Source organism: Convolutriloba macropyga, chromosome 5 (assembly GCF_964194025.1).
Source record: "Convolutriloba macropyga chromosome 5, txConMacr16.3, whole genome shotgun sequence".
NCBI lineage: Eukaryota > Metazoa > Xenacoelomorpha > Acoela > Convolutidae > Convolutriloba > Convolutriloba macropyga.
This window is the reverse complement of record NC_134472.1, coordinates 75,011,071-75,035,437: the sequence shown is the minus strand read 5'-3', so window position 1 is coordinate 75,035,437 and position 24,367 is coordinate 75,011,071. Positions and strand designations below refer to the sequence as shown.

At 35.4% G+C, this 24,367-nt stretch overlaps 2 protein-coding genes across 2 annotated transcripts in view; one reads left to right on the top strand and one right to left on the bottom strand.

The window, feature by feature from the left end:
• The window catches only part of LOC142339651 (uncharacterized), a 349,015-nt gene that overhangs the window by 15,087 nt on the left and 309,561 nt on the right, over positions 1 to 24,367 (bottom strand). The gene's annotated exons all lie outside the window — the stretch shown is intronic.
• On the top strand, positions 52 to 1,876 carry LOC142339643 (T-complex protein 1 subunit epsilon-like). The gene has a single exon (XM_075389829.1). The coding sequence runs from the start codon at positions 88 to 90 to the stop codon at positions 1,714 to 1,716; it is 1,629 nt and encodes a 542-aa protein (XP_075245944.1). The 5' UTR covers positions 52 to 87; the 3' UTR covers positions 1,717 to 1,876.

Below are 24,367 nucleotides of genomic sequence, written 5' to 3'. Positions count from 1 at the left end.
TTGAGGAGTATGGTGCTCTTATGAGCAAGACTCGATTTCCATAATTAAAAAAATGAAGTGCTATTTTGTGCTTGGATCTTTCAGAATATGGCGAATGCTGGTTTGGGATCTCTTGCCTTCGACGAGTTTGGTCGACCTTTCATTATCATCAAGGACCAAGAAAAACAGGCCAGGCTCACGGGTGTAGATGCGATTAAGTCCCACATTCTTGCAGCAAAAAGCGTTGCTGGAACTTTGCGAACGTCGTTGGGGCCTAAAGGTCTGGACAAATTGATGGTTAGCCCGGATGGAGATGTAACAATTACGAACGATGGCGCCACTATCTTAGATAAGATGGATGTCAACCATCACGTAGCGCGCTTGTTAGTCGAACTTTCCAAGTCGCAAGACGATGAAATTGGTGATGGTACTACAGGTGTGGTAGTTTTAGCTGGAGCGCTGCTAGAACAAGCTGAACATTTGATTGACCGTGGAATTCATCCCATTCGTATTGCTGACGGCTATGAAACAGCTGCAAAAATTGCTTGCGATGAGTTAGATCGAATCGCTGACGAGTTTCCTGTCAGTCCAGACAACACTGAAATTCTCGTTAAAACCGCAATGACTACTTTGGGATCCAAAATTATAAACAGATGTCACAAGCAGATGGCTAGCATCGCCGTGGATGCTGTCATGAGCGTTGCTGATTTTGAGAGAAAAGATGTCGACTTTGAGCTTATCAAAGTTGAAAGTAAAGTAGGCGGCAAGCTTGAAGACAGCATGTTGGTGAAAGGAGTCCTAGTTGACAAGGATTTCAGCCATCCTCAAATGCCAAAAGAGTTGACGGATGTCAAAATTGCAATTCTTACCTGCCCATTTGAACCACCGAAACCAAAAACTACCCATAAACTGGATGTGAAAACGGTTGAAGACTATAAGTTGCTTCAAAATTACGAAAAGGAGACTTTTGAAACAATGATCAAACAAGTTAAAGATACTGGTTGCACGTTGGCTCTTTGTCAGTGGGGCTTCGACGACGAGGCTAACCACCTTCTACTCGCCAATGACCTCCCAGCTGTGCGGTGGGTTGGTGGTCCAGAGATTGAGCTCATTGCAATCGCGACCGGTGGACGAATTGTGCCTCGGTTCTCAGAGCTGACTACTGAGAAACTTGGATCAGCTGGTATTGTGCGAGAGTTGTCCTTTGGTACTACTAAGGAGAAAATGTTAGTTATTGAACAATGTGCCAACTCTCGAGCGGTCACAATTTTCTTGAGAGGTGGGAACAAAATGATCATCGAAGAAGCTAAGCGAAGTATGCACGATGCCTTGTGTGTTGTGAGAAACTTGGTCAAGGATAATAGAATTGTGTACGGTGGCGGGGCAGCAGAAATCGCCTGCTCAGTTGCTGTCGCCAATAAAGCGCAATCAGTTGCCTCAATCGAACAGTATGCCTTGCGCTCATTCGCGGAAGCTCTAGAAACTGTACCAATGGCTCTGGCTGAGAACAGTGGCTTCAACCCGATCAAAACAGTTGCAGACATCAAATCACGACAAGTATTGGAAAAGAATTCCTACCTTGGAATAGATTGCATGAACAAAGGCACTAACGATATGAAAGAGCAGTACGTGATTGAGACGCTAATTGCCAAGAAACAGCAGATTACACTGGCCGCACAGGTAGTCAGGCTGATTCTGAAAATTGACGATGTTCGGACCGTGGGGGAACATGATTAAGGGAACAAGCTTCCGGATTTGGAATTGATGCTGCTTAAGAATTAATTCACGCGTGAAATGATGGACTGTTAATAATGTACATTATGATGCTATGAAGTTTCTTTGAATCATAAAGTGTTACAAACGTCTGCGAATGATAATTGATAAGTTCGAAAAAAAATTGTTTTTCGCAAAGCCTTAGCAGAATCTTCATAGAGACAAATTTCTTGTGCTTAGGTATTTTATCACATTTTTCAAAATGTGACCGAAGAAAAACTTAAATTTGTATAGTTGACTGAAGCAGGAAAACATAGCTAACTGATCTTTAAGTTTGTGATGAGGACTAATTAATCCTTATATGACTCAAAAATTCATCCTAGTGGCGTCTTAATTTCTTGAAATTCTAAAATGTTTGATGACATGAGTGAATGTTAGCGAGCGATTTTATCAATTATAACTTCACTCTTTTGCAAACTCATGACAATACTAACGTCATGAATATCGAAGCCTTAAAATCTTGGTAAAATGTGCCGGTTAGATTTGTTTGTTAAATAAAGAAAAACTTATAAAAGAAAATTACCGACAAAAGTTTTCACCGACGTCGCAAGTGTTCGAAAGTTACAAGTATGTTTAACCATTTGGGTGTAATTTTAGTTTCCTTGAAAAGCGATTTGGCAGCTTTTAACTGCTTCTCTAATTTTATACTAAGGGAGAGGAAATGAATTAATTACTCTCGGGCAAAATTTGCCTTCATGTGCGAAATTGCCTTCATTCGGTTTCTTTTCCCGCAATGTTTTGTCCAACCATTTTTCCTTTCAAGCACTACGTCTAAATGGGTATGAAAACTCAGCTGCTCCCTAGTTGGTAGCAGTTAAGTAGACAAGAAGAATTGTATGCTCAGAGCGTAGTGCACCCACACGTTTATTTGGCAATATATACTGAAGGTCAAAAGTTAGTTAACACCCCCTATTTTTACCAAGTAAGAAATATAGTTTTAAAAAACAATTTTACACCGTTGATCCGCTACACTAGTCCTCTCGCCTATCTATGAAGTTCAGATGAAACGCAACGTTTATCAGAAATCCCAATGTAAAGTTGATGAATGCGTCCAAGTTTCCACTAAAAAGAACGTTGTCGCAAGATTACAATTTATTCACATCTTTTCTCTCTCTACCATTTAACACAAGTGCAAATTTAGCCCAAGTTGAACAAACCTGAAAATATCACATTTTGTGAAAAATTTCGATTTACAGTGAAACTTTGATGGAGCTCATCAACTTTACATTTGGATTTCTGGTAAGTGAACGTTTCGTTTTATCTGAAAATTGTTTTTGCAATTTGATTTTAAGTTGGAGTAATATGGCTTCAAAATTGAATCTATTCTTCGTTAAAATAGGGGTGCTAACTTGATTTTGCCCGCCAGTATACATTGCTGATATACAATAAGGACTTTTAATTGCTCCCGTTTGAAGTTTGAAGCAATTATTGTAAACGTGTGGTCTTTTTCATGCAAACTTTTTGCTTGACCGCTTTCACTTTCCCGAGACTTTTGCGCCCTTCAATTTATTGTTTTCCATTATCCATTTTTTTTTTCGTTCACAAGTGTCAGCTGCTGAACTCAACTGGCAGCAGTTCACTCCTAAAAGTGAAAATTGCTCCGAAATCAAATTTTACTAATGGTTATAGTGGTATATAATAACATCTAACGGCGCCCTCATTAGTGAATTAGGTTACTTTTCTCCTCTCTCCCGACTGAAGCAGGCTGTATTGGATTTCAGCTCCCTCTAGTCGTTCGAGAGCAATTACTCCGACGTTAGCTGTTAATGTTCTTTAAGCCAATGCATTATACGCATATTTTTTTGTTTGTATGGCATGCAATTTAAGAAATGCCACGATTTTGTAACTACCTGGATTCAAAACAAGAATGGGAAACCATTTGAATTGGCTTGAACTTAAATATACAAGCAGTGCTCAAAGTCCATGGAAATTCAATTTAATTTAAAAGCTACACCTGTTTCGCCCGTTAACATTTAGCAAATCCAAAATATTTGAAAGAATGTCTGTCTTTGTCTATTTAGTTTCTTAGATTATTTTTTATATAGGTTTTCAGTTGTTTTGATAGTTCAATTGCTTATTCTGAAGTTTGAGTGAAACGCCATATATTATGCAAAAGCAGAAAATGTTCGCACACAACGAAGTTGTTGAAATGGAACTTAGGAAAGAACAGGATGCGAACTAACAGACAAAACGAGTTTTTTAAACAAGTATCTTACTTGGACGAGTATTTTAAAGTGTAATTTTTTAATACTTCCTTGAGGGTGGAGTGAAAAATTTCCATTTGAACAGATTCTCGGCTTTTGAAAAATCATTTTCTTTAACGTGACGCAATTTTGACCGCGTGTTCGCTGTTTTTCTCCTGATTTTCTTAACTAATGGTATCAAAGGGTCCTTTTTGAAATTAAAGTGAAGGGCATTTTTTAATTGATCAAAGTACAGATTATATGACTTAGACAATGTTTCCTTTTAATAAATTGTCAGTAGTTTTTGTTTGCTCGTTTTGTTCTTTTATTGTCCTGTTACTTACTAATAGTTGATACTTTATACGTAATGAATTGATGTCAAACGTTGCGATTTTGACCCTAGCAGGGATGTTTTTAATTTTGTCACTTAGTCTCGTTAGTGAAAGGTTTTCACACCTTTCTAAAAAGACGAAGCAGAAGCTGTGTAATAGTGTAAATTGACATCTAAAGATTTTGTTTCAACTTGTTTTCTTCTTAGTGATTCTTTGAGTTTTCAGTAAATTTGTGGTTCTTTTCGTTGTCCTGTTATTTTGTCTCATTAAGAAGAAAGTAGATCCCAATTACTCTCCAATGAGGCACAGCTGTAGCTCTTTATTGCTTTCACTTATCTTTTAACCGTCTGTGACATTACTTTTTTTTCAGTTCAGCCGGTTTCGTGGTTCTTTTGATTGTTCTGACCTAGTCTCGTCAATGAAAAATGCCGGACTCGGTATTTCAGAATAATTATCTTTAAGGATTGTTTTCGTTTCATATATAACGACTTTGTCGATATAATTTTTGAAAGATATCAACGGTTTTTTGAGTTTTATCTGTTTTCGTAGGTTTTGGCTTGTGGACGTAAACTCGTTAATAAAAGTCTTTTTTAATAATCTACTGAGGCGTTATTAACTCTTGTTACGTTTGCTTCAATATGTAAGTTTTACTGAATTGAACATTTGTTTTTCAAAGATGGCAGTGATATCTTAATTTTGCATGCTTATTGTTCTTTTTGTCTCGCAACTCAATTTCAGTAAATACAGACGTTGAAGAATATTTGAGATAGAAGAACCTAATGCTGACCAGTTCATGGCTCAAGTTAATAGCTAATTGTTACTCTTCCCTTCAGACCTATTGTTTTCAAAAAGAAGCAGTTACTTTGTTGAGACAATGCTTGTCAATCTAATTGGTTTCTAATCTCTTAGTCTCACTGTTGACAGATCTTATTGATGCTTTTCTATGAGACAAGATTAAATACACCTAATGTTTCCAGGTTCTAGCCAATATTTTTACTTTAAAACTATTTGTTTCAAAAAAATTTTTCTGAATTTTGTCAGTGTTGTTACATTATCCCTGAATTTTACCTCTAGAGTTTTTTACATGCTTTCTAACAAGATATTGTTTTGTGTTTCAGTTACGTTATTTAATGATTTTTTTTGCCTTTTTCAAAGAGCTTTTTACCTTAGCTCTCATTTGTTTTCCACAAATATTGTGTTTATCGTCCCGGTTCTTTTTATGTAAACATTTGCTTAATATCGTATTCATTGACCTAATCATTTTTTAAAAGAAAACTTAAAAATATTTTAAGTGAGTTTCGAAACGTGTTGTTGTAGGTTTCATTCAATAACTTTGTCGCGTTGGCGAAAAAAGGTCAGTTTAGTTCTCTATTGAGGCATAGTTTATTATAGTTGTATTTGTTTCCGCAGTTTTACTGTAACAGTCTTACCATGTATCAGTCTTACTGACTTTAACAGAATTTTCTTGTAGATTGCAGCAATGTTTCAGTTTTGCTTGCTTGTTTTCGTTGTTGTCTTGCTTCTTAATCTCGGTAGTGACATGCGTTAAGACTATTTGAGATAGGAAAAAAAATACTGACCCTGTTCAAGGTTCAAGCCTTTTAGCTAATAATTTTTATTCTTTTCAGACCATTTCCTTTCAAAAAGCATTCATTTTTTGTTTTGACCGTTTGACATGTTGATAGATCTCATTGTTTTTTTCTTAGAGACACGATTGAATCAACCTAATGATTCAAGTGGCTCACTAGTGTTTTGACTGTGAAACCAATTGTTTAAAAAAAAAGAATTATTTTGAACTTTTTGTTGCCTGCGTTTTTTGTTAGTTTTGTTATATTATCCCTTGGTTGTACATCTGAATGTTTTTACATGTTTGCTAACAAGCAGTTGTTTTAAGGTTTTTCTGAGTGGATGTTTCAGTTACGTTTTTTGATAAATTTTATGCAAATTGTTTCAAAGAGGTGTTTACCTTCTCTCATTTGTTCTCTACCAATATGGTGTTTACCAAGCACGTTCTTGTTTAAACATGTTTAATATTTTGTTAATGGTTTCAATCGGATAACCAACCGTTTTTATCTTAAAAAATTTTGCAGAATATGTTACGTGAGCATCAGAAGAAGCCTTTGTAGGTTTTTGTTAGCTGACTTTGTCTCGTTAGTGAAAAGTTTTTTTAGCTCTATTGGGGCATAGTTACGAAGAACCTTTTAAAAACATCTTATAATTTTTTGTTGTTTAATTTTGTGTTTGTATTGGTATATGCAAGGCTGACTGTTAGAAACTCTTCTTCAATGAAGGTGTGCACTGCTGTTCTCACTTTGTTTAGTTCTTTGGATTGTATATCGAGACTTGTGCAGCTATTTTTGCCAATTTCGTCGTCAAGATGTCTGTTACGAACATAGGATGTCACGATCATTTCGAATCTAAGTTATGTTTATTCACGCATTTCCGAATGAGTTGAGTTGGTGACTTAGTTTTTCCGTCTTAGTGGCGCAATTTTTTGTGCATTCGCGTGATTTAGTTCTTGGTCGGAAGTTACTAATCTCTCTCATAAATGACTTTCATCACCATCAGACTGAGTTTTCTTTACTTCAAATCAAGCAGACATGGTCAACAGAACATATAGTACAGAGCTGATTGAGGCAGCAGTAAGTTATACACATTCTTAATCAACATTTAACAACTCAGCAATAAACAAAAATTAGAAGAATTTCTGTTTTGAGGTTAGTTACGTATTGAATATTAGCAGTGATGTACGTCTGCCAGAAATGGGTTGCAGTGGGAGAGTTTGTGTTTAATTTAGTAGAATTGGAGACATTTTTGTTGGAAATGCTAATTAATTTCTACTTGTACTGATTTAATGTTCTTATGATTTTAGACTGAGAGCGTCACGGAATCTCAACTTGTTTTTTAACCAGGCACTATTTTGTGATATTTGATCATTTCAGTGATAGAAATATTTATCCAATCTGATAGCAATTCAAAGCATCAAATTTTTTGAGAGTTGAATTTGCGGCAATAGTAGATTTGATTGGAAAATTTTTTATTTTATTATTGTTGTCAGTATTTTGACGATATTATGACGCTTGTATTTTTTTGGCGCTGGTACTAGCATACGTGCGTCAAGAAATCATTTCAAAAAGAATTGTTGGTGGTGACAACAAAAATCAGAGGCATAAGCGGTTCGCTTGAATCAGATCTATCTTTCTCGCGCGCATGATGCTCGGAAGAAGCAGTTGTATTAATTGAATCGTCTCACTTTCAGACTGGCAGTTTCGCTGCTCAAGTATTTCGTTTCTGGCAAGCGTTTAGAACTGTTTTCCTTCGAGGCAATTTTGCCGATTGTTCTGTCTGGAATTAGGATAAAGCCTGACAAAAATTAGGATTTCTGCTCTGTCAGCTACTAGTGGTCTTGAGGTGTTAATTCCGAAAAAATAGGAGAGTAGCCATTGCTAAAAAATCATAGAAAAATACTCGCCTACTTCTGATTAAATCAACCGGTCTGTTCTTTGCTCCAACAACAAACGAAACGAGTTCCAGGGAATAGATAGTTATTTCAAAATAACACTGTGATTGCTAAAATGTATGGCTAAGTGTTTTTCAAGTGGAGTAATTAGAAGCTCCACATAGTGTACGACATTTAGTAGTCTCGTCAAAATTTGAATGGAATGCTGCATAAACATCGCCTGAACTAAACAATTATTTTGGCAATTTTTTGTTGATTTTATTTTGTTTCTCAATTTGCTGAATTTGTAATGATTGAGCTTTTTTGTGTTATTATAGCGTATTTTGGTAGATTCTGGTTAATTTACTACTGTGCTATTTGGAAATTTTTTATTGTTTAGCAAAAAACTGTCTTTTTTCACCTCAGAAACAATGTATATCATCCGGAGAAAGATTGCATAGAACTTAAAAACGAGCTTCGAAATCCACTAAAAGTGTTTGGCTGAAAGCTTTGCCAATTAATCTCTGGAATTAAGATAAAGCCTAATGAAATTTAGTATTTCTGCTCTGCCAGCTACTAGTGGTCTTGAGGTGTTAATTCCAAAATAAGTAATAGAAAACCCCTTCCAAAAACAAAATCCCCGGAAAATTTTATCCGAGTACAAGAATCATTTCAAATGTCTAACCTTTACTTTGCAAACAAGATTTAAGGAATAGATAGTCATTTGGAAAGGGCCTTGTGATTGGTAAAATTTATGGTGTTTTTCAATTGAAGCAACCATTAGAAGCTCCATATACAGATCGACATAAACTACCTTTGTCAGATTTCGAGTGAAATACTGCATAAACCTTGCTTGAACATATCAGTTATTTCAGGTGCTTTTTATTTACTTTTTTGTTTCTATATTTGCTGAATTTGTACTAATTTTGATTATTTTGATTTATATTGACTTTTTTGTTTTTACTACGGAACTATTTTGAAGAGCTTTTGGCCAATGAGGACAGGCTGCTCGGTGATCTGGACAAGTTTCCGGACAATGTGTATGGATTTTTGTGGATTTTCTAACAATCTGTAGTATTTTGTGTGTATCTTTGTGTATTTGGGTGTTTTTCTGATTTTCCGGCATCTTAAGTCTCCGACACTCAGCAGAGCTTGACTTATCAAGATCAAGGCTTTTAGATCTCAATTTGCCCAAATTGAAATAGGAATTATAGAGGTCATGAGTTTTGTGTAACCATGTTTTATTCCCTTAATTCTGTTTGATTGTTTTGTATCATATGATTGTCACATAAATCTGATGCTTCCACAATAATAAGTCATTTTACGAATCATTTCTAAGGGAATCACGAAATTAAATAATTTCCCCGACTCCTGAAAGTGAACAACTCAGGATGTTGCATCTCATTAGTCGTATCAAGAATTCAGTTTGGATTCAGAAACGGTAAGCAAGCTGTAGAAAGACAGCCAATTCTGTCATGTTGCAGCAGTCTTTTTATACAAGGTTATCAAGTCCCAATTAATTGTCAAATCAGATCGCCTCAAAATTGCTAATTCAAATTTTTCTTCACACTTCGCCGTTGCAGTGCCGAGAAATCGTAGAGTTCTACGTTCGGCAATGGTTTCCAAAGATAGCAGTGAACCAATTTTGGAGCTGAATTAGCTGAATTACATGAGGTAACTGAGAAATACTCAATTTGAATGACAAAAACCCCAGACAAATTTGAATGACAAATATAACCTCAGAGTTTTCAGCGCAATGGTGTCCAGCATTGGTTTAAATTAAAGAAACGGGACAACTTCTGGTCCCTCACACTTCTAACAAAATGATGAAATAATTAGTAGCTCTATAGATTCCTGTATATAGATCCATATAAATCAATCTCTAATAAATCCCTCGAAATACACACAGGATAAAAAACCATTGGCTCTTCTAGTCCGTGGATGCGTCATAAAAATCTTTCTGGAATTCGTCTGTCGGCCAATCATTAGTCATCAACCCGTGGCTACAGTGGAAAAGTTGCAGTAAAACCGCCTGATTTGTACAGGCCCTTTCCAGGTGTTTGACTCCGCCAAATGGAATCTCAGGTTGTCCCTGTGGAGTTACAAATAATCAGACAGAATTTTATCAGATACTAATAGTCATTACAGTAGACGTTGCAATTTGTTTTTCTTATGCGTTGATAACCAATCATGAGTTAAAAGATCACCTATGCGGCAAACTGCTGTACTCAAAACAAGAAATGTTAAAAGAAGCATTGGAAATTATATGATTGTTTGGTCAGAAACCTTAGATTTGCTGGACAGCCAATTCAATGTAAGCTTGGAGAATGCAAACTGACATTAGACGAGGATGTCATCAAACAAAAATTGATAAATGCAATAATTATTTCTGTTAAAATTGCAGTTTCAGCGCCCTCGTCAAATGCTGTGGAAAAATGTGCACACTCAAATTACATTTACTCAAACTTTTTTTAGTTTTATCATCTTCTCCAAATGACTTTCCGCAGTCAGCAAAAAACCAACAAAACTGGCCAATATCTAGCAATCTTCTAAAACAAATTCGGCGTCCTTCGCCAGTCGAATTTAATTAGATCAGTGGAAAATACATAGATCATTCACTGAAAATCAGATGTAAAAACTGCCGCTAACCGTTTTACTTTGCGGAAGAAGGAAAATCTAGCAAATGGTTGTTTCAAAGGCCAGGTTAAAAACCAAAAAACTTTGAGCCAGCATCTAGAGTAAACTTTGAGTCCAGCATAATAGGATCCCCTATGTGATGCGAAGCAACCCTTGGGAGTAATTTTTTTATTTGAATAGCCGGTAAATTAGGCGACAACTCCATGTATATCTTAGACACACTTTCATGATTTCAAGAATGATGATAAATTTTGTGACAGCTCATTTAATGCTCCGCAATTAAGAAAACATTAAACATATAATGCAGACGAAATTAAAAGTTTCAGTGAGATGTCTTTCAACTCCATTCCTTTTCTCTGAACAATTTTTCCCTTCACATTCATTAATGCAGTTTCGAAAGCATTTGTGTATTAATTTTTCTGGACCAGTTTGAAATTTTGGGCAACTGTGATAACCGGACATCAATTGACAGCTTTACAGGTCTTTCTAGGAGACAATCACTTACACAGGTTGGTAAAACTATCTATCAGTTCAAGTTGTCTCTACGCTGGAAGCTCTCATCGAAAATATTTCCTTTGCTCTTAATGATGTGAATTTCGGTGTTCCAGCTAAATATAAAACAGTTGACACAATCGTAACAACAAGAAAACATTTTTCTGCAAACCTATTCAAGTCACACCAAAAAAGTTAAACTGCCAAAGAAGCAATTGACCATATGCAACGCTTGGGAGTGTAAAATATGGAGTGTAATAGAATGGAGTGTAGAAATTCCTTATCCCTCAGCTATAGATATGGTTCCAAAAAAAGAGTTTGGTGATTGGAGACCCATTGGTACTATCATTCCTCAAACCAAATCATTTTCGAGACTGTTATGCAATCTTTCCACAACTTTTGATAGTGGATTTCTTTGACTAAACTGCGTTCAGAAAACTAGATTTACTCGACGCGTACCATCAGATCCTGCTTCAAATTGATGATATGGCGAAAACAGCCGTTACTTCAGCTTTTGATATGTTTGAAACTATAGGAATACTGTTGAGTTTCAAAAACTCTGTTTCTTGTTTCCACTTATTCATTTATGAACTACTTCAGAACAGTTTTTGTAGACTGTGATGATTTTATAGTAAAATCTGGTATTGTACTGTCCATCTAGAAACACTTAATCAGCTTTTGACGCGGCTAAATGAAAATTGGTTAAGAATCAATTCGTCAAAGTGAATATGGCTTAGAGTAGACATTTGACTCCTTAGTGGTAAGTATTTTTGACAGGCGTTAAACAGCATTTATCAAAAATCTAATTCTGGCTTTTTCTAGAGGAGCCTTAAAACTATAGAGTTTTGTAGACTAATTGACGTGCTCTCATTGTATCTACAGTTTTGTAGTATCTGCAGTATATTTTGTGTATCTTTGTGTATTTAGGTGTTTTTCTGATTTTCCGGCATTATAAGTCTCCGTCACTCAGAAAAGCCTGACATATCAAGATGAAGGCTTTTAGAGGTCAGAGAGCCAAATATAATTGAAAATTTAGATCTCAGTCAGTTCAAATTGAAATAGGAAGCATAGAGTTCATGAGTTTTCTGTAACCATGTTTTAATCTCTCAATTCTATTTGATTGTTTTGTATCAGTTGATTTTCACATTAACCTGATGCTTCCACAGTAATAAATCTTTTCTTGAATAATTTTTAAGGGAATGACGATATTAAATTTTTTGCCCGATTCCTGAAAGTGAGCAACGCGTGATGTTGCATCTCATTAGTCGTATCAAGAATTCAGTTGAGAATCAGAAACGGTAAGCAAGCTGTAGAAAGACAGCCAATTGTGTCATGTTGCAGCAGCAGTGAAGACAATTCACCACTATCAGCCGATGGATAGTATGGAAGTGCTTGAAATTGCTCGGAGGTACGCAACATTGCCTCCTTCAAAACTTTTCTTCCTACGGCCATTCCAATATTTTTGGCATGCTATTGAATAGAAACTCTGTGTCATTCCTATTATAGCCCTCCTGCGCGAACAAACCTGTCTTTTAATAATTATTTAATCTATTTTAATCAAAACCTAAATGACCACGCTCCAGCAGGGGTTATAATTGGAGACCCGGTTGTTATAATGTGAAACATTCGCAGACCTTATCGTTGAGGGGTACGCCCAACAAACTTAACTGTCGATTCTCTACAGAAATAATTCAAGCTCTAACTCCTCTTTAACACTATCTCCTCTTTGTGTATTTAGGTGTTTTTCTGATTTTCCTGCATTTTAAGTCTCCGACACTCAGCAGAGCTTGACTTATCAAGATCAAGGCTTTTAGAGGTCAGAGAGCCAAATATAATTGAAAATTTATATCTCAGTTTGTCCAAACTGAAAGAGGAAGCATAGAGGTCATGAGTTTTCTGTAACCATGTTTGAATCTCTTAATTCTATTCGATTGTTTTGTATCAGTTCATTTTCACATAAACCTGATGCTTACACAGTAATAAATCTTTTTACGAATCATTTGTGTATTACGCTTTCTGGACCAGTTTGAAATTTTGGGCAACTGTGATAACCGGACATCAATTGACAGCTTTACAGGTCTTTCTAGGAGACAATCACTTACACAGGTTGGTAAAACTATCTATCAGTTCAAGTTTTCTCTACGCTGGAAGCTCTCATCGAAAATATTTCCTTTGCTCTTAATGATGTGAATTTCGGTGTTCCAGCTAAATATAAAACAGTTGACACAATCGTAACAACAAGAAAACATTTTTCTGCAAACCTATTCAAGTCACACCAAAAAAGTTAAACTGCCAAAGAAGCAATTGACCATATGCAACGCTTGGGAGTGTAAAATATGGAGTGTAATAGAATGGAGTGTAGAAAGTCCTTATCCCTCAGCTATAGATATGGTTCCAAAAAAAGAGTTTGGTGATTGGAGACCCATTGGTACTATCATTCCTCAAACCAAATCATTTTCGAGATTGTTATCCAGTATTTCCACAACTTTCGATAGTCGATTTCCTTGATTAAACTGCGTTCAGAAAACTGGATTTACTCGAAGCGTACCATCAGTTCTTGCTTCATATTGATGATATGGCGAAAACAGCCGTTACTTCAGCTTTTGATATGTTTAAAACTATAGGAATGTTGCTGAGTTTCAAAATCACTGGAAATTTTTCCACTTATTCTTTCATGCACTACTTCAGAACAGTGTTTGTAGACTGTGTTGATTGTATAGTAAATTCTTCTATTACTTAATCTAGAAACTTAATCTAGATTGTATTACTTGATCTAGAAACACTTAATCACTTTTTGACGCGTCTAAACGAAAAGTGGTTAAGAATCAATTCATCAAAGTGCAAATGGCTTAGAGGAAACAATTGATTCCTTAGTGGTAAGAATTTTCGACAGGCGTTAAACAGCATTTATAAAAAATCTATTTCTGTCATTTTCTAGAGGAGTCTAAAAACTATAAAGAGCTTTGTAGACTAATTGACATGATCTTATAGTGTCTTCAGCTTTGTAGTATCTAGTATATTTTGTGTCTCTTTGTGTATTTAGGTGTTTTTCTGATTTTCCGGCATTTTAAGTCCCAGACACTCAGCACAGCTTGACATATCAAGATGAAGGCTTTTAGAGGTCAGAGAGCCAATTATAATTGAAAATTTAGATCTCAATTTGTCCAAATTGAAATAGAAAACATAGAAGACATGAGTTTTGTGTAACCATGTTTTAATCTCTTATTTTCATTGGATTGCTTTGTACCATTTGATTTTCACATAAACCTGATGCTTCCACAATAATAAATCTTTTTACGAATCATTTCTAGGGGAATGATAAAATTAAATTTTGTCCCCGACTCCTGAAAGTGAAAAACTCAGGATGTTGAATCTCATTAGTCGTATCATGAACTCAGTTTGGATTCAGAAACTGTAAGCAAGCTGTAGAAAGACAGCCAATTATGTAATATTCCAGCAGTCTTTGTTTTCAAGGTGATCAAGTCCCAAATAAATATTAAATCAGATCGCCTCAAAATTGCTAATTCAAATTTTTCTGCAATCCATGTAAGCGGCATAAAAATATTTCTGGAATTCGCCTGTCAGCCAATCTTTAGTCGGCCAATCAATGGAAAAGTTGCAGTAAAAGCGCTTTTGTCATACATGCCCTTTTCATGTGTTTGACTCCGCCAAATGGACTCTCAAGTTTTCCTTATGGAATTACAAATAATCAGACAAAAATTTATCAGATACTAACAGTCATTACTGTAGACATTGCAATTAATTTTTCTACACCATTGATAACTATCGCGAGTTAAAGGATCATATATGCGGAAATTTGCTGTGTTCAAAACAAGAAAGGTTAAAATAGGCCTTGGAAATTATTTCATTGGATGGTCAGACACTTTAGATTTGCTGCACAGCCAATTCAATGTAAGCTTGGAGAATGCAAATTGACATTAGACGAGGATGTCATCAAACAAAAATTGATAAATGCAATAATTATTTCTGTTAAAATTGCAGTTTCAGCGCCCTCGTCAAATGCTGTGGAAAAATGTGCACACTCAAATTACATTTACTCAAACTTTTTTTAGTTTTATCATCTTCTCCAAATGACTTTTATCCGCAATCAGCAAAAAGAGCAACAAAACCGGTCAATATCTAGCATTATCCTAATACAAATTCGGCGTCCTTCTCCAGTCAAATTCAATTAGATCAGTGGAAAATACATAGATCATTCACTGGAATTCAGAGACGTAAAAACTGCCGTTACATTTTTTACTTCGCAGAAAAAGGTGAATCTAGCAAATTTAGTTATAAAGGCCAGGTAAAAATACCCAAAAAACATTTTGAGCCAGCACCTCGAGTAAACTTTGATTCCTAATTCTTTCTTTAGTTACACCTTTGAAAATTTTCTCTTCTTTTCGTTTAAATGTGGTATAACAACAAGCTTTCGCTTGGGGAAAACATGCTTATATTATATAACTTTTTGGTCATAATTATGTATTATAAATAGTTTCAATATAAATAGTTGCTAATTTGATATAAATAGTCATCTTCCATCTTACCTATTGAACTATTATTTCTTATGTCACCGATCTTTTTTAACTCTGGTTCACTAGTACTACTATCAAAAGTTTCATGATTAGAGATATACTATTAGTATCAGTTTAGTGATATGTACAATTTCAGCGTTTCTCGAAGTAATCATAGATTTTTTATACATAAATAACCATGCTCTTTCTAATATTACAAAACGTATATGATCGAATTTAGCTAACACAACATTATTTCATTTTCTTTACACTGTATTTAAAACTGATATTCTCAATTAATTTACTATATCTATCTGGATCATTGAAAATCTCAATATCTTGTCTATTATATACGTTCTCTATTGTATTACCATTCAATGCATTATTCATTTAATTAAAATTGTTTCACAACACGTATCACCTTGAGCTTTACCGTCATTCTTTTTCTCAATTGTAAACTCAATATTAAACTATATATACTAATATATTTAAAGATTCTTATTTTTCATTTTAAAACTTACTTGTATTGGCTGCTTGCAATCTTAACCAATGATCTAATTAACAATCTGACAAAACAATTATTATATAGTTGTCTTTTTTCGTTAGTGTTGACATTAATTTATTATTAGGTTTATATTCACCCATAATTAGTGTTTGAATCTCAGTTATCTGGCTCATTTTAGATGCAGTGTTGAAAAAATACCAATCTAAAGAAAAAATCCATAATAAAATATCGAGACAACAATCTATCACCTCTCCATCATTTACATAATCAGATCTCGTTGTTAGTTTTAACATTAATTTCTCGTCAGGTTTATACTTACCCACATTTAGTTTTTGATGCTCAGTGAACTGACTCCCATCAGCTTTACTCTTATCTATAAGGAGTGGATACTTCTTAATCATCTCTTTTAACTCACCAGTATAATTAGGATGAAATGTATGTGCAACCAGTACTAGAAGAGGCAGTTGCAAATTTTAAAACGTTACTTTTCCTCATCTCACCAATGGTAGACAGAACCATAGATGATAGATATAATGAGTTCAAACAAAAGAACATAGGGTAATACTCATTCTATAGGGTAGTACATTTTTATTCAGAAAGAAAATCACCTAATAGCAAAGCCATACCACCTCTGAAACCACTCTGTAAAGTATCATAAATAACAACAGTATCGTCATCAAAATTGATATTTTAGCACCAGTATACTTCAAACCACATAACCAATCCAATCCAGGAGTAGAATCATTAAAACAAAGATCATTCTCATAGTATTCTAAACATATACTTCTAATTCTTTCAAATGCATCGACCATTAATAATACATTTGCTTTAAGATAAACCATTAAGTATTATTTAATTGTCTCGCTCCAGTAGTAATAGGGTGAGCAAGTCACCCCGGGGGGGTGTAGACCCCATGTATTAAGATAGGATATAGGAGTAATTTTTGAGAGAGGGTCTACACTAATGTATTAAGATAGGGTATAGGTTACATGTATTAAGATAGGTTATAGCGGCCGCCACGTATTAAGATTAGGAATATGCTCCGCCACGTATTAAGATTAGGAATAGCCGCCGCAACGTATTAAGATTAGGAATAGCCGCCGCAACGTATTAAGATTAGGAATAGCCGCCGCAACGTATTAAGATTAGGAATAGCCGCCGCAACGTATTAAGATTAGGAATAGCCGCCCGGGAATTAACGGATAATTCCCCTCGCAGTAAATTTCAACATGTTTATTGGTATAACCAGCGCAATGTATTAAGATTAGGTATAGCCGCCGCAATGTATTAAGATTAGGTATAGCCGCCGCAATGTATTAAGATTAGTTATAGCCGCCGCAACGTATTAAGATTAGGAATAGCCGCCGCAACGTATTAAGATTAGGACTAGCCGCCGCAACGTATTAAGATTAGGAATAGCCGCCGCAACGTATTAAGATTAGGTATAGCCGCCGCAACGTATTAAGATTAGGAATAGCCGCCGCAACGTATTAAGATTAGGAATAGCCGCCGCAACGTATTAAGATTAAGTATAGGGACCAGGGTATTAGTAGTATAGTGTGAGTAGATCAGCCGCATTTTTGGGAGCCGGTCATTGGCCTTTCCACGAAGGGAATTGTACATGCGGGGAATTGTACAGGCAGCGCGCACGGGAATTGTACAGGCGGGGAATTGTACAGGCAGCGCGCACGGGAATTGTACAGGTGGGAAATTGTACAGGTAGCGGGAATTAACGGATAATTCCCCTCGCAGTAAATTTCAACATGTTTATTGGTATAACCAGCGCAATGTATTAAGATTAGGTATAGCCGCCGCAATGTATTAAGATTAGGTATAGCCGCCGCAAGGTATTAAGATTAGTTATAGCCGCCGCAATGTAATAAGATTAGGTATAGCCGCCGCAATGTATTAAGATTAGGTATACACGCCACAATGTATTAAGATTAGGTATAGCCACCGCAATGTATTAAGGTCAGTTATATCCACTAAAATTGAGAAAATTGAAAATTTTTAAAAGAATGAATTATGAAGGTACAAAAAGACAGACACAGTATTAATCAAGTACATTATAAGTAATTTTAAACACAACAGAGAGCGCTCACAATACGAAAATTGATTCAATAAATTACAAGTTCAGGGGTACAGTATGAATTCCATCAGATAACACTTTTCGTTTAGGATAAAAATATGAGAGTCCTTTCTTTGTTTGTTCATAGGTAGCGACGCAGTGGTTGATTGTCCGAAATCCTCTATTTGTAGATGTTAAATTGATGATTTCTTCCATCACTCGCCGATATTTTTCCAATGGTCCATCTCCGGTCTCTTCCAATGTTCGTTTGTTCAGTCCTTTGCTGCTGAATTTGTACTTATCCGATTTGGCATCGTAGCAACAATATGTTTTGCTACAGAGACAAATCATTTCAGTACATCTAAATTCTTCGTTGAACAGACCTGGTTCACGCTTATCGTGCTTTTTATGTTTATCACAACAAGTTCTAGGGAAGAAATTTTGTACAGCATCAGCTTTGAAAGAATCATCACAATCGTGTTCCCTCAGAGTTTCCCAATCTGCTTTTTTAGATGGACAAATGCAATCGTACAAATTATCGTGCGCTAGAGCTAAGTATAAGGAGTCAGTGTCCATTTCTAACTCTTCGAACGTGTCGACATCGCAAAATTTATCAAAAAAATTGTAATAAAGCTCCAACATACGTAATTTTGCGTACTGAAGTATAAAAAAGCCGACTATTATCGGTTCACGGTGCTCAATTTTTGATTTTACAAGTTCAACTTCGTATAGTTCTTTTGACACACTGTTAAGTCTCTTAAACAATTTCCCGTTGATAGCTTTGTGTGTCTTTTCATCGTTCAAGTATTTTGTCTCTGTATGTCTGCTTCTGTCCATGATTTGGTAACCATAGGAACTATTCCCTAACAATTTCATTGTTTCTGCTACAACGCTTGATTCAGGATTTTCATCTCCAACTCTTCTAGCATCAACAACCGATTGGACAAAATTGTTGAAGCATTTTTTGGGCGTGTACTGAACGAAGCGATAAATTTTGGTGCATTTTAGCCCAAGACTAAGGTAAAAATTGAGTAATGGTGTTATGACTGTTCCATTCTCCAACTTGAAGCTTGAAACTAACATGCGTTGCGGTTGCTTGAGTAAATCGTTATCAATTGCATAATCCCTCATATAATCACCAATATCTGCTCGACTAACATTAAAGTTTTTAAAGATTGGTGGAAAGTTCGAGAACTTGTATTTCAACCCATCTGGAACTTCGAGATCACACTGAACGTAACCAAATAGTTTATCTTCTCTTATCTTTGTAAGTAGAGATTCTTGAGTCAGAGCTAGCTTGAATGGGAAATTGTTTCTCACGTGAATTTTTACAGATTCATCACCTTTGACAGTTTCCCACCAGTTACATTCCCATATCTCAACAACTTTATATCCTTTGTTTCGCAAATAGTCTCGTCTTAGTTCATCGTATTCCCGTTTCTTTAATCCTTTCTGAGTCTCTTCCTCTGACATGCTTGCTCTTGCTTCCTGACATGCACAAAAGTGAAAGTAACAACCCATTGCTTCAAAAATAGTTTTACAGTGAGCACAAAATCCGTCTACATTAAAACAATCAATCTTTGTCTGAGTTCCAGTTGTGTAGTAGCTTTCAATAGTGCAGTTAGGACGTTGAGATTGTAGGTACGACATAACCATGTTCTCAAATTTCCTCGATTTATTTTGTCTAGCTTTAAACTTCTGAGAGTCTGAATCAAACTCCCATCTAGTGTAAAGTCCAGTGGGCATTTCTTGACACATTGAGAAGGGGTAAAGTTGACTGGCGTCTATACCCACAATTGATTTGCAAATGTTTTCTGTGTTTCGAATGTAGGTTTGATCCACAATTGCTTTTCTAGTAAACACAATAGAGGGACCACCGGTCATATCTTCGCGTATTTTATCATGTAAATCTTTGTCTGCTTCAACGAAAGGATAGAATTTGCTATTAGTTGATTTGTGTAGACAAATATTTGCTAAATTAGGTAGTGTGCAACCCAGTTTTAACATATCAATCCCTTTGTTATGATAGAATTCCATCATTTTCTGCATCGCTTCTAGTGTCGGGACAACATCTTTGTTATTATACCACCTGACAAAGTCTTGAAAAGCTGTCATTTGTTCGTGCTCCCACACACTTTCCAGGTAATTGTAGTTGTCGAATCCCGAGGGGGGCACTACCTTCAACCTAAGTTTTTTCAGGGCCTCCTGTTGGGAAAGTCCACTATACAACAATTTTGTGAAATCCGTAAATTCTTTTTCCAAGGGATTGTGATCTCTCAACTTACTAAAGAAACATTCGTAAGGGGGTAGGAAAGTTACATCCAATTTGTTTGGTGAGTCGAACCATTCATAAGGGAAAAATCCTTTGGTCTCATTTGTCTTGTAAGCTTTGAGGAACGAATCTAGTGATGTTGCTCCACCAAGAAAGTTTAGAATATCGAGAAACTGAACATCGCCAAATTTAAAGGATACAAAATGATTAGCTTTTTTAATAACCGTTGGTTGAATATCGCGCTCGTGAATGAGGTAGGGTAGTAAATAAGACTTGATAAGATTCAGATCATATTTCCCGCTGTTGAATCCAAATACAGGTAAAATGCTGACATAACGTTCAAAATGTTGTTGTAGTTCGAGAAGTTGATTTTTCTGAATTTGGAGGAATTGAGTCGACATATCAATTTCTTCTTCTTCGATATATTGAAATTCAAACATTGGAGTACTCTCATCTTTCCTTCCATTTAGCTTCTCGAAAATAGAACTTACTCTGTTTTTAATTGCATTTTCAATTGAGGAAAACTTTTGCAACATTTCTGCTTTACTTCTGCTAGCTAATTCTTCTAATGCTTCAACGAAAGATACAATCAGTGTCTTGGGGTCTCTGTTGCAAAGGAAAATAGGTTCTTGTAATAAATTAGAGGAAATTGACACAGATATTGGTTCATGTTTTCCTATCCAAGTAGTTGTATTGGTATCTTTTAGTTCATTAGATGGAACGCAGATTGATTCGAAGTCAAATACAGCCAAGTTTTTGAACAGTTTTTGTTCTTCCTCATATCCAATTCCAAAACCGTCAAGTTTATCGAACAAAGTTTCTCTCAAAGTGTAAACACTCTTCGGATAAATGTGCTGTATCCTATCTTTACAAGATTTCACGTGACGGTGGAAATTACCAGCACGCTTAATAAAGGTATCACAATTAGGACAACGGAATCGTTTGAAAAACGTGTTGATATCATCAACATAGCAAATGTGGTTGTTGTAGCGCAGTAGATTAATGTTGTTCTCGTACATCTCAATACTTCTTCTGGCAAGTTCACCTACAAAATCCCCGTCCTCAATGTCAATGTCATAAATGAAAATGTTGTGTTTTATAGCATTTTCAACAAACACAAGGTGATCCATTGACACTCCTCTAAAGTTAATTGCGTCATGACCAGACTCGTGGAGAAAGTCACTGAACAACTTAGCTGCGTTTGTTTCCAGCTCAGCTGATCCATACAAGTGAACAGCCACAGCTCTAAACAAGCAAAGGTAGTCCTTGTAGGTTTCTCCGTATCCATTCGTAACAAGACAATTTACATCGTTTCTCTTCAACAACTGTTCAGGTATAACAGCATCTAAACATCCCATTGGGATATTGTTGAGAAGAGCACAGAAAACTGTTACATTCGTAGTTAGTGCATACCGCCATTTTGTGTTTGCCCTTTCTTGAGCACAAGTCTCAATCAAATCCAATTTCTCTACTCTATCTTGAAGTGAGACTAAATCTCCCTTAGAACAAAGTAAATGAGACTTCTCAAAGAAGGTGTTGTTCTCATGAGCATAAAAGTATCGGTATTCGTCTGTGTCAACATTTCGTAAAATAAATCCCAGGGATAAATTTATTTTTGCAGCACAGTTAAGCTTTTCAAACACTTCCTTCAGTTTTTCGTTAATTTCGCTGGGATCAAGTCTCGACAATTTAAAATTGAATACTCTATATCTCCCATTCTCCATCTCAGTATTGTCAAAGAAGTGTTGACAGGCACTAAGTTCCTGCTGTAACTGTTCGTTGTTCCTATCCAATTCTTCCGATTCTAGTACTTCTTTCAAGCTTTCGCTGGATTTGGTTCCAACTTTGGTCGATGTTCCGTGTTTCCGTCTCTTATGTTGTTGAAGAGAATAAAAACTTGGAAATTCCTCCAAGCATATAGTGCACACTGTACTAAGCTTCTTTTCTTGAGGAGCGTGATGCTTAGCAAGGTGGTAGTTCAAGTCCTCTTTCCTCTTTGTGTAGAAATGTGGACACTTGGGACATTTTAAAGTCCCACTATCACACGATTTTTTGTGTCGAGCCATTTGCTGCTTGACAACCATTTTCTCGCACTTTGAGCATTTGACAGGTAGATTTCTATCAAGAGAAGGCATTGTATTGTTGTGATCCAAAATAAATTGAATAAATTTTAAGTAAATTGCCGAGCAACTGTATCTGATAACAAAGTGAGAATGAATACAATTTTTGGTTTTTTAGTTAGAATATCTTTTATGACTAATTATTTCCATATAAGGAAATGACGAAATTTCTATTTTTAGTGACATTACGCAATACGAAAGTTCAATAACTTCCTACGAAGCAGTCACAGTGTTACATTATACATTGTATTTAAATCCAGAAAACATCAAAAATGTGTAACCTTATTCCTTGGAGGAAAATCGGAAATCTTAAGTTATATTTATTTGTCATATTGCTGATTTGTGTTACTTTTTTACAAAACAATACTATTCATCCCAAAACAGACTTCTTAACAAAATCTATCTGTTAGATGTTTGCTCACTTAGAGAATACAAATATTATTGTAAACAAACTAATTTTGTAATTTCATCGATAAAACACTAAATGTGTTTTTACAATAATATTAAAATATTAGAGAAGAAAACTCCTACTTTAATTGAAGATAACTTATATACAATTGACGTTAAAGTGATTATATTACAAACTACAAACCAATCAAATTTTAGTATTAAGAAACTTGTTGTAAAAGTTAATGATATCGTTTTGTTTATCTCATTCTCTCTTTTGACATTTTTTTATTTTAATAGATTAATACGTGAAATTTTACTCATTTGTGAAACATGTTGATCAAAAACCACTTACAAATATTGGAGAAGATTTACAAGAGAAAAGAAGGTATACCTGATTCATACAAAATTGACGAAATTGATGTAGATTCATACTTTTTTTACAATTTTTTGGACATTTTCACAAAATCCAACAGAATAATCCGATTTAGTAAAGGACTTGAGTATGCAACGTTCTCTATTAAAAAATTTGAATATGAGGAGTTTATTGCGAAACAGTCTTTCGATTTATCCTCAGAATTGCATGTAAGCAAATACGAATTGTTGTTCATTTTGAACTCCGTCCCCGATATATTGGAACAGTACAGAAATATTTCACAAACAAACTTTGTTCCCCTCCCAGAACCAATAACAATAACTTCTTCACTACAGAGTGCTTTGTACTTTCATTATTACAACGACTACAATGCAGTGGGAGTACTGATCAGGTTCGGAATTCGTTTACCTAGCGTATATATACAGAAATTTGATTCCAAAAATGGAACATTTTCCGAGATTGATCTGAAATTTGACGAATTGGAAAAGATTTATCAAAGCTTGACTTTTTTGTTAAATTATGTCACTTCATTTCAACTTAAATAGACCATTTTAGGTAAAAGCATAGTCGGAAACCTGTATGTATCCTTCACTTCCTACCTTGTTAGAAAATTTTACCCAAATTTGGATTTGAATTTCAGTTCGTCCAGAAATTTCAAGCTAAACGTCACTTTTTCTCAAAAAATCTTCCATCTTTGTTTACTGTTGTCTGATTGGACAGAGCACACTATATATAGAGGTTGTTGATTTTGACATTATCATTTGATCCAACTTCTCTGAAAACATCATCACTACTTTCTCACATTATACTAACTACTCCTCAACATTTTATCCTGCTATCGAGCTCCAACATTCACTTTCTTTTTGTTTAAAAATACTTACTTTAGTTCTAACTTTTGTTTAAATCTAATTTATATATCCTGTTCCCTTCCTAAAAAGGAAATGTGCTGCTTTATAACTTTCTCTCCACTGATTGCTTTTATCACGTTCTCGACAAGAATCTTTTCATCCATTCTCATCACTTTCTAACAAAAACCTCTTCTATCATTTATTCCAAAATGGAGTTCACCGTTCAAAATAATCACCTTCTGTACTCATTTTCTTTTACTGAGGATATTGCTCGGATAGGAGTTCGAGATTTATCAAACGGACTGTATGAGTCTCTGATCACTTTACCCATTACTGTGTGGCACATTATTGAGCACCAGCGACAACAGTTTGATACATATCATCAGGGACAGGTCCCAATCACAGAGAATCAACTCGGAACTCACGCGATGGGACACGAAGT